The sequence below is a fragment of the Corvus hawaiiensis genome, chromosome 7, assembly GCF_020740725.1.
Source record: "Corvus hawaiiensis isolate bCorHaw1 chromosome 7, bCorHaw1.pri.cur, whole genome shotgun sequence".
NCBI classification, from domain to species: domain Eukaryota; kingdom Metazoa; phylum Chordata; class Aves; order Passeriformes; family Corvidae; genus Corvus; species Corvus hawaiiensis.
In genome coordinates this window covers 16,175,179-16,189,832 of record NC_063219.1, presented here as the reverse complement: position 1 = coordinate 16,189,832, position 14,654 = coordinate 16,175,179, and the positions used below count along the sequence as shown (strand labels likewise).

General features: G+C 35.3%; 1 protein-coding gene across 3 annotated transcripts in view; it reads right to left on the bottom strand.

The window, feature by feature from the left end:
• Positions 1-14,654, bottom strand: part of CERKL (ceramide kinase like) — a 52,716-nt gene that overhangs the window by 25,941 nt on the left and 12,121 nt on the right. Inside the window, exons 1-3 of one of the 3 annotated variants that reach the window (XM_048308810.1) lie at positions 8,749-13,278; positions 6,870-6,968; positions 4,971-5,213 (exon numbers count right to left, since the gene is read on the bottom strand). In XM_048308810.1, the coding sequence (XP_048164767.1) occupies positions 4,971-5,169 (199 nt within the window). In that variant the 5' untranslated portion in view covers positions 5,170-5,213; positions 6,870-6,968; positions 8,749-13,278. Of the gene's footprint in view, positions 1-4,970; positions 5,214-6,869; positions 6,969-8,748; positions 13,282-14,654 lie in introns of those variants that run through there. The other 2 variants (XM_048308809.1, XM_048308808.1) reach the window with 2 other exon arrangements.

Sequence of the window (14,654 nt, the reverse complement as noted above, 5' to 3'; positions counted from 1 at the left end):
AGCTCCCAAAGACTATTATTACATATAAATAATCATCATAAACACATTATAATAATGCCTTAATTGAAATCTACTAACTGGTATTGCTGCAGTCTTTTAGAAGTCAGAAAAATATTAAGACCAAAAAAATAATTTCTGTGACTCTATCCTTTGCCTAAAGCATCACTAGAAATTAAATGGAAAACTGTAAGAATAAGGATTCCTGCTTCAAAAGAGAAAAGATTTAACCAAATCCATTAATGTGCTGTCATGTTTCTTATTTACAAGAACCTGTGATCAGCTGCTCCTCCTAATACTCAACCCCCCACCAACACCCAGAGCTAAAAAACTGTAAAAAATTACTTCAGTCATGGATATCTAAGTATACCTTGAAACTTACAAAAAACAAACCAGAAACACCCCCCCAAACATACAAATATAAGAATATAATACATAAAGCAGTGGGAAAGAATAGGAAACAGTTTGTAGAAGAAGAGAAAGCAGCTGAAGTATCAAAAATTCTGTTACCCAGACAGTGTGAGTTACAGTATTGTGAAACAGACGTCAGGAGAAAACTGAAGGGGATAAAAGCAAACATCACTACCTCACTTCAATGTTTTTGAGTATTACATGTAAAAAATTAACCCTAGGTGGTAGTATAAAGTTTCAGAAGAAATTCTAAGTAGGCAAAAGAAAATAGACTTTTCAGTTGGTGGGGGGAAAAAAATCCTAGATTTTTGAGGAAATGGTTGAATTCAATTTCTTTTTAAAGAAAAAATCATTCATTAAACAATTCTAAACCAGAAACTGTATTTATGATTATGTATATTCGGCTATGGCTGAAAAGTCGATCAGAGCTAAGACATAAATCCTAGCAAGATTTTCAAGAACCAAATGCATTCGCAGGATGAAAGTATTACAATATTCTCTTTATGACTATTTGAATATCAATTTACTTTTTTAGAGAGATAAAATATTTCATTCACAGACTTTTTTTCAAACAAGGCTTTTGAGCAGAGATGGTACACTATTGAAGTGATTTTGTTTGTGACAAATAATTGCCAACTGACATGAAAGGATGATCACGACAAAATTTATTACTTTATCATTCCTGGTGTGCACTAGACACATTAAAACACACCAAACAACTGAGTTTAATGAAAGCATATCCAGTAACAGCCACAGATTAAACTTTCACACAATATTATTGTGAAGCTTCTTTAAAGTGTTTTTAAATAATAATCTTTTAATTGTCTTTAAACAGCATCTATATGAATGAATCAATGTCATTGACTACCGTGTGCAACTGATCCCAGTCTGCCAGCCTTTTGGGGCTCTCCTAACTGGTATTCTGTTATTGTTTTCTGTGGCTGCTCCATTTGAAACGAGCCAGCAGCCCAAAGCAGGAAGGCCAACTGTTCCCCCAGTACTAACAAATGTGCTAATATGCACTAGTTTAAACTTGATCTATCAAGTGAATCAGTGAACCATGAAGGGTGGTGGGTCAATCAGGGTGTTCTGAAAACAAAGGCTCCTAGGGCAGCAGAGACGCTGTGCTCAGACATACATCTGTGCTGCTTTCAGGCCTCGGCCTTAGGAAAATGGGTTTATGTTACAAAAGTTAAGAGCCTGGAATCATGTCATTACCACCTACATTTATAAATACTTTCTACAACATTAGGAATATTATACATGAGAAAAACTAACAATATGAGACAGAGTTGTTAGAGTAACTATGGAGACACCACTGTTAATATTAACTAACCTAAGTTAATGTTTAACATTAATGGTTTAATTAAAACTTCATGCATGAAGTTTCAGGCATTCATATCAAATCCCAGTGTGATAGATACTGCAGAGCAGTAGATAAAAATAAAATGGACTTCATGCTTTTTTTGCTATTTTATCATTTATTCTTAACCACATTTACTGTCTTTTGTTAGTTTACAGAGTTTTTAAGTAAAGCTTTTTCAAATCAACCGTTAGTAAGTCTTATCTTGTTAAAAAAAATGGATAAGCATTGAAAACGGTACATTTTCTCTCATTTTTGAGCCTGTCTCAACCCTTTAAGAACCACTGTGTATTTGAATGTGCAGAGGATTTTAGATGAAACAGTGAATTCTACTGACACAGTGTGTCCCCACATGCCACGCCCATAAATCCTTTACAAAAAGATGTGTATAAATGGAAATCACAGAGTGGGGTGTGCACCAGGGCTGACATGAGATAACAGCACACTAGACCCTGTCTAAGCTGCCCTTTGGGGCCTTCCAGGAGCCAGCCCAGAGCCAAAGCTCCATAGGTGCATCAAGATGGCAGTGGTTATCTTACATCAGTTTAACAAACATGATGTGCAGAAGATCAGATTTCAGGAACACCACATCAGTGAGCAAGCTCTTCGTATCTAGCTGGCATGCACTGGAACAGCAGCAACATTAGGCAGAAAATAAGAACTTCTTTAAGTATGGGAAGATGGCAGTACATCTATTTAGTTACCCTGACACGCACACAAAAACATAATAGCAGTCACTGTAACTAAATTCTAAACAGTTATGTCTCTGTGTACTCACCTATATGATAACAGGCTTCATAAAAAATTATAGCCCAGTTTAAACTGAAGTACTCTGAACACAAATTTAAAGCAACAGAGGACACTCACGATGAATATAATAGAAATGAACAGGGAAAAACCATGTATGAAACATTCATGACAGACACAGATCACACAGTAAAAAGGAAAGTGTACATAAAATTTCAGAAAAAATAAAATCCTCATTAGAAGATTAGAAATTCAGATAAACTTTGGCTCGTATCATCACTGATAAAATTGCTATTGTTGTTCCTTAATTAATGTATATGTATAAAAATCTAAAAACTTGTCAAAGGGTAAGGTAAACAAGTAGAAATTGCATTTATCTGCAGAGGAAACACACCTGTCAGTAACATGTACTCCCATTTGTCAGAATGTCTAAATATTACTGACCAAATATATATATATATTCTACTTTGATAAATCACCTGCTTTTAATTTGCTCCAGACCAAAAAAAAAAAAAAAAAAAATCCTTCCAGTAAATAATGCAGCAGTTAATGAAAAATTACTTTGTGATCAGATAGACTGGGGGAGGAAGGAGGGCAGGGAAGTAATTTTCACTATTTTAGAAGGATAAAACCAGAAGCAGCCAATTTGAGTTTATTAACAATGATGAGTCCAGCACTAGGACAAAAAAAAAAAAAAAAAAAGCTGCAGCAAAAACTACAAAAATCTATTACTGTTTCACACAGAAATACCAGTCACTGAGAAATCAACAGAAGTCAACTGCATTGTATACTTTTAGTTCAAACTTAGAAGAATATACACATTAGCAACTGGTATTAGGAGGGGTTTGTGCAGTTATTTTTATCACTCTGAGTCCTGTTTATTCCTGAAGTGGAAGGCAAGGAGAAAAAATGTACTGATCAGAGATCAAAAAATCTGTACAAGGTCTGAGCTTATGGAGAAAGACTGAAGCAGGAACTTGAAACAGCATTGCACAGAATACTTTTTTTTCAGGTTCAGGTGGCTTCCAATTACAAGGCTATAAAACAGAGACTGCACCTCGAGGTCAAGGCAACCTGAGCTAGAGATACTGCAGCTTTTTTTTCTGTGAACATATGGTATCACTGCTCCTGATAGATGGAGGGTAATCTGGGAACAAAACAGACATTTGCTCCTTATGCAAATGTCCTTGCCTTTATGGGTAGCTGGAGATCTACAGGAATCCTGGCACTTCTGCAGATTGAGATATTTCATGATAAAGTCTTTCAAAAGGGGAAAAGGGAAGGCACTTTTTAATACACATCTTCATTGGGAAAATCGAAAGCATACTGTAAACAAACAGTGTAAGAATGCACCATTAATAACTCATGTTGTTTCTCTAATACCTGCTTGTGAAACTTTACTAGAAGCACACTATAAATTGTTATTCAAAGTGTTGTTACAAACACTACAGATGTACAAGATTTGAATTCCGTAACCCAGCTCAGTCTTAACAATTCAGCTGGAGTTCTAATAGTCTGTTACAAGAGAGACTGCTTTTCTTCTGTAACAAACAAACTCATTTGCTAAAATCTGTAAACAGAGGCACATTTTGGAGCTAAATCAGAGAGTTTAGTATTGGGGAAGGGGCGTCATTTTGGTTTTTTAAATCAAAAGTGTGCTATATTCTATGTCTTTCAAATACAAACTACAGTGAAAGGCTTGGATTTCTCAGAGCTATTTTCCCTACATGGTTAATATTTTTTTCTTAATTTTGATGGAGCTTCCATAAAATAAAAAATAAAAGAAACCCCAACCAAGCAACCAACCTTATAACTGGTTAAACAAAGCATCCTGAAAATGGCATTAGCCTAAGCAAACACAGAAAGATATTTTTAAAGTAAAGAATTACCTTCCATCACTAGTGTCAATAAATTTTGTATCAAATTAGACAACAAGAGTCCTACAGAACCTTAAGAGCACTGCCCCCTGTGAATTTATGAAGATGAGGAAAGTATCTCCTATTAGTCTCCTAAAGAATCTGGAGGTCTCAAGTGGGATTTCCTAAACTGTCACCTGAAGAGCTCCCAGAAGTGCAACTACTGTAGTACCATCATGTGTGATGCAATTTCAAATGAAATTTTGTTGAAAATATCAACAAAATATATTATTTCTTTCAGAAACAGATTTCCCAGAAGACTCTTCAGTCAGAATAAACTACTTATTTTCAGTAGCTTCCAAAACTCTTCCAAAAATAACATCAATTTGTTTCAGTTTTACAGATACATTAGTCAATTATTGTCACTTTCCTAAATTTTACACTTCACCACATAAAACTTCAGTAGTAAACATTTGGCAGAAATAATATTCATATCTGTGTCTTAATTTCTACAGGCAAAACGTTTCTAAGCTTCACTCAACCTCACGTATTGCCAATAGAAATAAATATGACATCAACCTCAATTAAATGCTTACCATTCAGAATTTCCTTCAGATGTCTAAACCATGACTGACAATGATCTTCACTTAAGTTATTTAAATGGATAGCAAAGTCTGTAAGCTTATTCTCTTCTTTATTCAAGCATTTAAAAATTGTGATACCCAACAAAGTACCACCTTTTTTCTGCCCTGCAAAACGACGACGTTTCAGTTTTACTGAAAATACATCTTTCATTTCAATAATCTCCTCTTGAGCCTGTAAGGCCACACTGGAATCACCTGTAAGAGAAAAAAAAGAAAAAAAAAAAAAAAAAAAAAGAAAAGCATTACCAATATGTTTGGGAGTAACAACTAAAAAAAACATTGTTACAGCTTCATCTCTAGCTTCACTTCTTCCATCTGTTCATGCTTGCATTGAAACTTACTGCATATAATTTCCCTCAATCACTGGTCTTTTATTTTACCAACTTAGTTATGTATCCAGCTGTACAAACAAAACAATTTCAAAGAGGTTATTTGGTTATTTACTCAGCTTTCTGGTGTTCAAAAAAATTAATAAAATTTCACACTCTAAGAAATACTTTTTTTTGCATTTGCATTCAAAAAGCAAATTCTTTATGGTATTCACCTAAATCATAGCAATCACAGCAGTTGTACACTCCTAAATCATAGATCAGAAAGTGTGCTATGACCCAAGCTGACTATATGCTCACTATATTTTTTTATTTGATACAACCATTGCCTTTTGTGTTTATATTAGAAATAAATCAGAAAATATTTAAGCAAAAATAGACAAATAAAGCAAAACTCTATTACTCATCTTTGCTTTCATTTTTGATGTATGAATTCAGTTTAGAAGACAAGAAAAACAGTTTCAAAAAAGTTCTTGGGACAGTTCAAGATCCTCATCCCAAGGGAGATTTGTGTTAGGCAAAGTGAAGGTTTTGTTATCTTGGAGCTGTTATTTACATGGATGCTGTGGCTGCAGATGCTATCACTTCATTTCCAAGTGCATTTTGGAAATGTAACAACTGAGCCACTGTAGTACAGGCTTCTCCCTTTTCTGCTCTCTTGAGCTGCATTCCGATTCCTCAAAAACAAAGTCAAATACACAAACTGAAGGAAAAGTGTCACCATTTCTGTAGGTATCAGATTCTCTGGACACAGAAAGGTTTCCCTGATTTCTTTGTAATTACAGCAGATCTGATACAGCAGGCCAATAAAGGTCCCTTTGCTGCCCAAGGAAAGAAACTCTAGAAACCAGAAAACTTCCCCAAATCCAGCAACAGCTCTGTCAACTGGTTTCTCAATAGCAAAAACCATAACAGATTCTGTTTGATGAATAGTTGATACATGCTGTACTGAAGTGCTGGGAAAAGTCTATTTTAATTGTCATCCTGGGAAAGGTGGGCAGCACCACCACCTTCATTATACCACATGAAGCTGAGGGTTTCAGAAAGTCATACTTCCTCTGGGCAGGAGAAAGACCACTTTGTCAATTCTTGTAACAGTTTGATGCTGGCATTTCTCAACATCATTTCTGGAAGGAGACTATGCAGTGATCATCTCTCTGTCCAGGAATCTTGGATGACTTCTCTTCAGCCATGCTAACACAGCTAAAGCTCAGAACAATATTACCTCTCCTCACAATTCTCAAACAATTCATTTTTTCCTGTTCCATACCAAATAACCTGCTACAAATAGAAGCATGACCTTGCTATACTTCCCACATATTTTTTCCCAGCTTTTTATATTTTACCATCCTAATTTCTGTGTAAATCAGCTACTAAGGTGTAAAACTGGACTGAAATCATTCCGTTCTTAGCAGGAATACTGTGACAAGTAAATGTTGGTGTGCGTTGAGATAGTACACAGGAAACTGTCTGTAGTGCAGATTTTCAGAAGTATACAGCAAATAAACAGGAGGAAACTCACCTAAATAGTTTTTTTAAAACCCCAACATAAATCTTAAAAGTACTGTAATGACTGCTGTAAAAGTATTTTCATTCAATGTATCCTGTAGAAATGAGGGAGCTGAGGGGGGAAAAATACTGTATGATTCCATTTGAACTATGATTTTACACAGACTCCAAGTGGACATTGTACAAACAAACTTGATACAAACATTACCAAACCCAAGACCTTCATTTTTGTCAAACTTTGTATTGCTCTTCTAAAACATTTAGGGGTAAATAGTCTCTGTAAGTCTGAAATGAAAAACTGACTGGTTATGTCCCATATCACTTATCTAGAACTACATAGTTTAATACCTATATTAAAGATTTGTTTTTTATTTTTAAAACAGATTTTTTGAGGGGTCTGCTTATGTTTTTTTCACGAAGTCTCACTGTGAGACACACAATACACTGAACATGCCAACACACAACCTCAATGCTTTAGGAAAATGAGTGAACAAAGACACGTGATATATAACCACAACCATTATGCAGCCATAACTGAGCTGCAGCATTCATTTCCCCAGACCAATACAAATATTTTAAGTGGGCTTGCTTTTAAAATACTTTTAAATAAATCATACTTTTTAATAAATCATATTTTGGATTTAACTCTTAGTTCTGCTGAGGATATCACAAACTCTATTATGCCAATGTTATGAATGTACACCACAAACAAGTTACAAACATTAGTCTACTTGACAGGCACAAGTCAAGGAAAATGAAGGCCTGTTAAAATACTTTTTTATTCCCCACTAGCTTTCATAGAATGACATTTAGTCATAAACCAGGTAAGGCCTGCCTTTTCTTTTCATGACTATTTCAGCAGGTTACTTATTTGCTCATGCATCTTCCTCTTACTCTGTATTTATCAAATTCTTACGTTGCTCAGATGCATATCAAAACTTTTGATATTTAAAATAAAACATTCTTACTAGGCAGCACCAGACTTTCAAAACCACTATTTGACTTTGGTTGTTTTACAGGAATACATTTCTACATGCTACCTGGAGAAGGATTTAAACTCTAGGAATGTTGAACTATAAAAAGCTATCATCCTCAGGTTTTAATTTGTAGAGGAAATGTTGAAGCAGCTAGTAGGATTAGGACAGCCAATTTTTACTAAAGTTGTAAAGAAATCTGCATAAAATCCAAGGCAAATTCCATAATTTTCATCTTCTCTGCTTACTGAAAATAAGACCATCCCAAATGCAGTAAAATTTTATAAAACAACTCAGATAAAGAAAATTTAAGTCACGAGCTGTATTTATAAAATACTTCTAGTATGAGACAACAACCAGGCTAATAAAATATTAGTATAAAGTATGAAAGTAAATAAAGCATATATTGGATTCGACACTTTTTTAAACTTCAAAAACCGTATTGGCTCATTAGTATCGTATTGGTTATTGCGAGCATTTTCAGGACATTAACTGTCCTCTCACATTACTTAGAAAGATATTGGGTACCATCTGTTCTTGCAAGAGATTTAAGTATACATCTATTAGATATCATGCTATTTATTTAATTCAGTACCCACTTCCCATTGTTGTATCTTCTGAAAAAGAGAAGTCAATTTAATTACAAGGAATAAAGATAATCTCTTCTACCGGGCTGCCCTGTCATCATGAAAGCACAGAGGGAACCTGTATAAAGTAGGTTACAGGCGTTAGGGAAGAGCAAAATGAACAGCACTTAACATTTAACAAAGATCTAACAAAACCACAATATATGGCACTTAAAAAAAAAAGTTACTATAAGCCAAGGGCTTGTCTAAATCAATCTCAGCACATCTGTCTGATGTAGAGCGTAAACAGGATTAGAGTTGGATTTATCTGCTTGACGCTAATTGTACTCACAGTTTCTGCACATGTCCACTTTTTTTTTTCCAAATGCAGCATGAAAAAAAGAAAAATCTGCCTGGATAGATGAATTTCTAGGAAGTTTTATGCCCCTATTTATCATCTCACTAATTTCAAGCAATGAGACTATCCTACATTTTTCCTACTTATGGTAGTCTAATCTCTTATTTAACAAAAATTATGTCTAAATCAACCATACTGAGCTAAATCAAAAGATGAGGGACTAATACACTCAAAGAGTTTAACTGTTAATAGCAAGCCAAATTTTAATTGTTAAGAGTTTTAAACTAGGCTTTAAACATACTACCTCATGTTTACAGCAAAATTGATGAAAATACATGCAAAGAAAAAAAGCAGTACTATGAAAAATAGAACAGTTTTAAAGAAAATGTGGTATTTAAATATAAACACCAACAGTTCAACAAGGAAACACTTTTTGGACTGTTATCTTACCACAGAGGCCCAACATCTAGAAGTGGTACTTAAGGACTTGATTTCCATAACAAATATCTGGAGTATATGGAAAATATCAGAAAACACACATGAAATGTGACTATAATTCAAGAACAAGAGTTGGACACAAAGTGTGTTATACTCCCTTGGTCACAAATGCTTCCTCTGACCTTTGGCAAGACACCTAGTCCCCCCTGACTATAATGAATAGATAAATCTTTTACACATTTTAGGCTCTCTGTCCCACTACATTCTCAAAGTTTACTTCCTTAATAGTTAATTGATATAGCTGAGGGCAGTGTAACTTAACAGAAATAATTAGAAATTTTAAAAAAATCATCAAGACTATACCAAAGCAAATATAGCAATCAGTACTTATTAAAGAAGTGGTTTATAATAAAAACACTTCTTTATTATAAAATTGATCACAGACCATCCTACACTGTATGAACACTACTTTTAAAATAACCATTCAAGACATACAATAAAACATAACTGTATTAATATAAACCCAAAAATAAAATAAATAGAATTAAAAATTAAACTAGTTTTGACAGTATGTCTATAAATCTATGTTTAGGAATATTTAATATGATAATGTCTAATGCATATAAACCAGCACCTATTAGCCCATCAATTATTAAGCCCATTTTTCCCTCACTGTAAATCAGCAAAGCACGATAAGCAGCATGCAGCTGATTCATAAAACCTCTATAGCTTTCAGCTACTTATTGATTAAAAAGGGCTGGAAAAGCAGGTATGATCATTCTTGCCAGAAAAGCCAAGAAACACTGTAAAGCTTGTCTGGCTCTTTAGCACTTATTTAAATACTCTAAACATGAGACAGAAAAGCTATTTCAAAACACATGAATTTTGAATGATTTTTTTTATTTCAAAAATATAGGTCATGCAACACTTCTGGCAAAATTTGATGCTATGCCTCTTATTCTCTGAAAGCAGAGAAAGCAAAATTCCACTTTCTGCTTGCCAAAAGTATCAAACAGTAAGCTGAGGAGAAGGTGGTACAGCAAAAGCCAGGTTGGGGAGGGGCTGATTTTCGTTTGAAGATTAGCTTTATGTTACTCTAGTCTTTCTAAAAGGTGGTGTAGAAGTTTAACACAAGCAAGGCCCTAACCTAGAAACACATTTCTCAGACTGTGTACAATGACCTGCCTGGGAGCAGCAAGGAGTTCAGAAAGTACTACAAGGGACTGAAGAGATGCATCTCAGTTTCTCCAGAGCTGGAGAGTAAAAGCAGGGTGCAACAACTAACTTCACCTTTTAATGGCAGCTATCCACTTGCAGCAGCAGCTGTATTCCTTCAGGGCAGAAAACTGAGCTTAAAAACATCTGACAGGGATATAACCCATTTTCATTCTCCTTTTCTAGAGAATCTTAGTGTGATGTATTTTGCCAAGCAAACGCAATACCTTGCTGCTAATCCGTCTCTCAACACAAGACACCCACCCTCGACTCACCTGCCATGACTGTGCAGTCCAGCCCTTCTCCTGAAGTCTGGCTCTGCTTAGTCAAATCAACCCCCTAAAGTAACATAGATTGCCCACTTTTTCTTTTCCCCCTGCCTAGTCTTCTGACAAGTTGTTTAGTATAAGCAGCTCAACACCAGTCCTATAGAACTAGAGATGCTACAAATTGATAAGAAAATTCACAGCAGGGAAGAAGGAAGAACTGGTACTGTCTCCTTTCATCAGCAGGAAGTCAACATGCCTTGAGCCAATCTGCTGTGCATTTTCACTTCCAACTGCTAACTCCCCAAAGATCACTGAGATCAATAAGAGTCTGCAAGAACTGGAAGAGATGAACAATGGCTTCTCTTAATTCTTTAGCGTTCTAGTGACATCTTATACATTTAAAGAAAATTGTAAGTCTCAGAACTAAACTCCACTTTACAAAACTATAATGACACATTCAGTTACATTTCATTGGACAAGGAGTTATCCACTCTTCCAGCTTAAAGAAGTCATCTTGTTTTAAACTATCATCACAGATAGCTACCTCTAAAGAGAATATTTTTATGAAGAATAACTGACATAATAAAAAAATAAAATTCTGGAACAAATTTGTACTTCAGATTTCAATTTTTCAACACAATACTAGCAAAAAACCCAATAAACCCAGTATTTTCCAATGCAAACCTCAGTCATGGGATAAAGGCTTACATTACATAATAGAATAATTTCACTTATTTTTAAACAATTTTACAATATTCACAGCATGGGTAAATCCATCTAAAACTGTAACCTCCTACCTTTCATCTTCCCCTCTTGTCTCTTACCACTTCATATGGCTCTTTCCCCCAAGACACCACAACCAGCTGATTCCAATTCCTGTTCTCCACCATACCTGTTAAAAACTAATCCTCAAGCTTCTGAACATCCCCATCAAATCAAGAGGGCTGTTGCACACACAGCCCCTGTGCACAGTATCATATCACAGCAACTGGAGGAAGAGCAGCTTTAGGGAACATTTGGAGTAGTCCTTGAAGTCTTGAGTGCAACCATACTCAAGCACTTAAAATTCGGTTAACTTTCACTACAGCTTTAAAAGAGGGCAATAGGCAAACTTCTGAAAAAGAACAACTATCACCAAGCTACTTAGTTCTGGCTGAACCAAAAGAAAAGAGGATTCTGGCTACTGGCAGAGCAAATATGGGAAGAGCTCAATTGATCCCATGCTGTAAGAGCGTAGTTTAGTACAGCTCAGAGGCTGGTTTTGCTGGAGCTGATACCTTATGGAGAAAGGCCAGGTTTGGGGACTTTCCCTCTGAGCATGACCAGATCTCAGAGTGACACTTGTACACAGCACTGGGGGTCTGCTTGATGCCCAGCAGGCCACAGGAAAGGCCTTTCCTCTTGAAATGAGGCTCATTAGACATCTATCCATCAAGCTTTCATTAGTGTCTTGATTCAGCTCTCAGAGCAGTGAAATACCTTGCTTACTAACTACAAGCTAATGGCAGAATTTCATTAGAAAAGCATACTGAAACTGGCAGTTTGAAAAGAAATCAAATAGCTTATTGAAAAAATACCTCTGCAGAAAAGTGTGACTGAAGCTTTGGCAGAAGTACTAATGCTGTTCCAGAAAAAATCTTCACCCTAAGGAAGAGTTTCTCCTTCATTCTACAAGAAAAGATTTGAGGGAGATGATGAATTTAAAAATAACAAGATCTATTGGGAATAATATTAGAACAACAAGGTAAGCTGAAAGGAAGTAAGGCAGACAATGACTGATTCCCATCCTGAAGCATTTGAGAGGATGGATGAAGCAAAGGTTTTGCTTTTAATAATTACGTTTTATTATTAACACCACTGCAAGAGAGAGGTCACTGGAAATATACTATAGAAAGCTCTACATTTTATGTTAAGAATATGGTCCACATACTGCTTAATTTCATAACACGATTTGAAAAGCAGCTGTAAACCTTTCATTTAGTGGCTGAAACTTTGAGGCTTTTCATTTAGTGAGAGGAGTTATGTAAGAAACTTTAGAGTAACAACAGGGTAAAAAGCGCCACTGATTTCCATCATTTTCCAAAACCTCTGCAAACCTCTGCATCAGATTAAATGACTGGTCTTACACAGACCAACCGTAAAGCCATCATAAAATGGAATTTATTTTGAGAGAGATTTCTGAAATAAACAGAAGACTGGGATCTAATAGCCTACATGATTTAACAGAATGGGTTAGCAGAGCTGAAATATACTAAAGAATCCCCAAAGACAAAACATGAGCTTAATTTTACATTTCCTCGAAAACATCTCACACATACACAGTGTTATGTACCTACTAATTTATGTTACAATCATGCAATTACTTCTGTCATTTCAGAAAATAAAGCGAAGTGGGGAAACAAATGACCTATTATGGCCATACGACATTACTGAGTTTGATTAAGTACAAGTTAATAATTACTTTTACTTGGAGCCTTACTTGCACCAGATCTGCCTCAGCCTCAAATACAGATTTAGAAATCATCCATACTGCTAAATACCAGTGTTTCAGGGAACTCAATATGCCTCAAATATTGGAATCTTAGTCTTTTCTGGAAAAGATTTTCAAGAAATATTTTCTTCAGGAAAAAAGAACAAGCAGCCCATTCTAAACATGTGTCAATGTCCTTCTGTAAACTATTGATAATTCATGTACCCTAGTAAGTCATACTTTTATTTATTAAAGCATAGCTATCAGCTGCTAGATGAGCTTATCCAGGAACTTCTACATGTTTGGCTTTATCCTCATTGATCTCTGATCTTTTCTTTTTTTCAGAGATTTATGAAGGAAACTCTGCCATCCTTTGTATCATTGTATCTGCATCTCCTACAGTTGCCCAAGGGCAAGAGATGGCAATAGCACCACCAGAATCCTCTGACAAGCATAAAACCCTTCCCTCACTCCAACGCTCAGTTGCCACTTAGGAACAGGAAGAATGCAGGCTACACCACTTTGCCTGCAGGGTGAATGAATCCTATTTTGTTCATGTACATCACACTTGTAACAAACTTAAAAGAAAGCACCAAAAACCCCCAGAATTTTGTTAGATGATCTTTTTAATATAGATTTTTTTCCCCCTTCTCCTTATGGACACTGTTCATATTTCTCTAACTTTGTAAAATATTTTGTCATATTAAAAATATAATTTATATTACATTATAGATGTACAATACAAAAATTACTTAGAACACAACACCAAATTTAAGGTATTCTTAGTCAATTGTGCAGTATACAAATTAGCACTTCATATAAAGAGAAAGCTTAAAAAATGCAACACTCCAGAAGCTTTATGGTATTACAATTATTTTTATTATATAGAAGTGACTCCATTTGCAATGATGCATAATTCTGTGACTGAGGAAATTACATTCTCAGACTTTCATCAATTTTAAATTTTTTTTGTAGCTTACCACTATGACAAATCTCTCACAAAAGATTTGATACCAATATGATGTGACACAACTGAACCAAACCTTAATTTCACTCACAGTAAGAAATCACAGGATTAAGTAACACTGTGCAGTCTTTTAGAAAAGTTTATTGCTTCCAGATGGATGCAAGTTTCCTTTCAGCACTGATTGTATCTTCTGTACACAGGGTGCCAGTGTTACTACAAATATAGTCAAAAGTAGTTATAAAGATAAATTGTTAAAATATTGACATAAACAAGCTCATACAATAGTGTCTCTGCACAAAGTAAGGACAACTACATTAGAGTGCTGCCTGTCACAAATGTTCAATACAAAAACATGCACACCCTTTTTAGAAATTACAACCCGTATATGAACAAGCACAAATTTCCAAGGTATTCATAAAATGATTTCTAATTCCAACTGTGTGCTCTTTGCCCCATGTTGTGTAGTGCCATGTGTTTCCCTGCATGGTGCACACCACCAGGACGCCCACCTGTGCCCATGTATCTGCACCAAGCTCAGGAT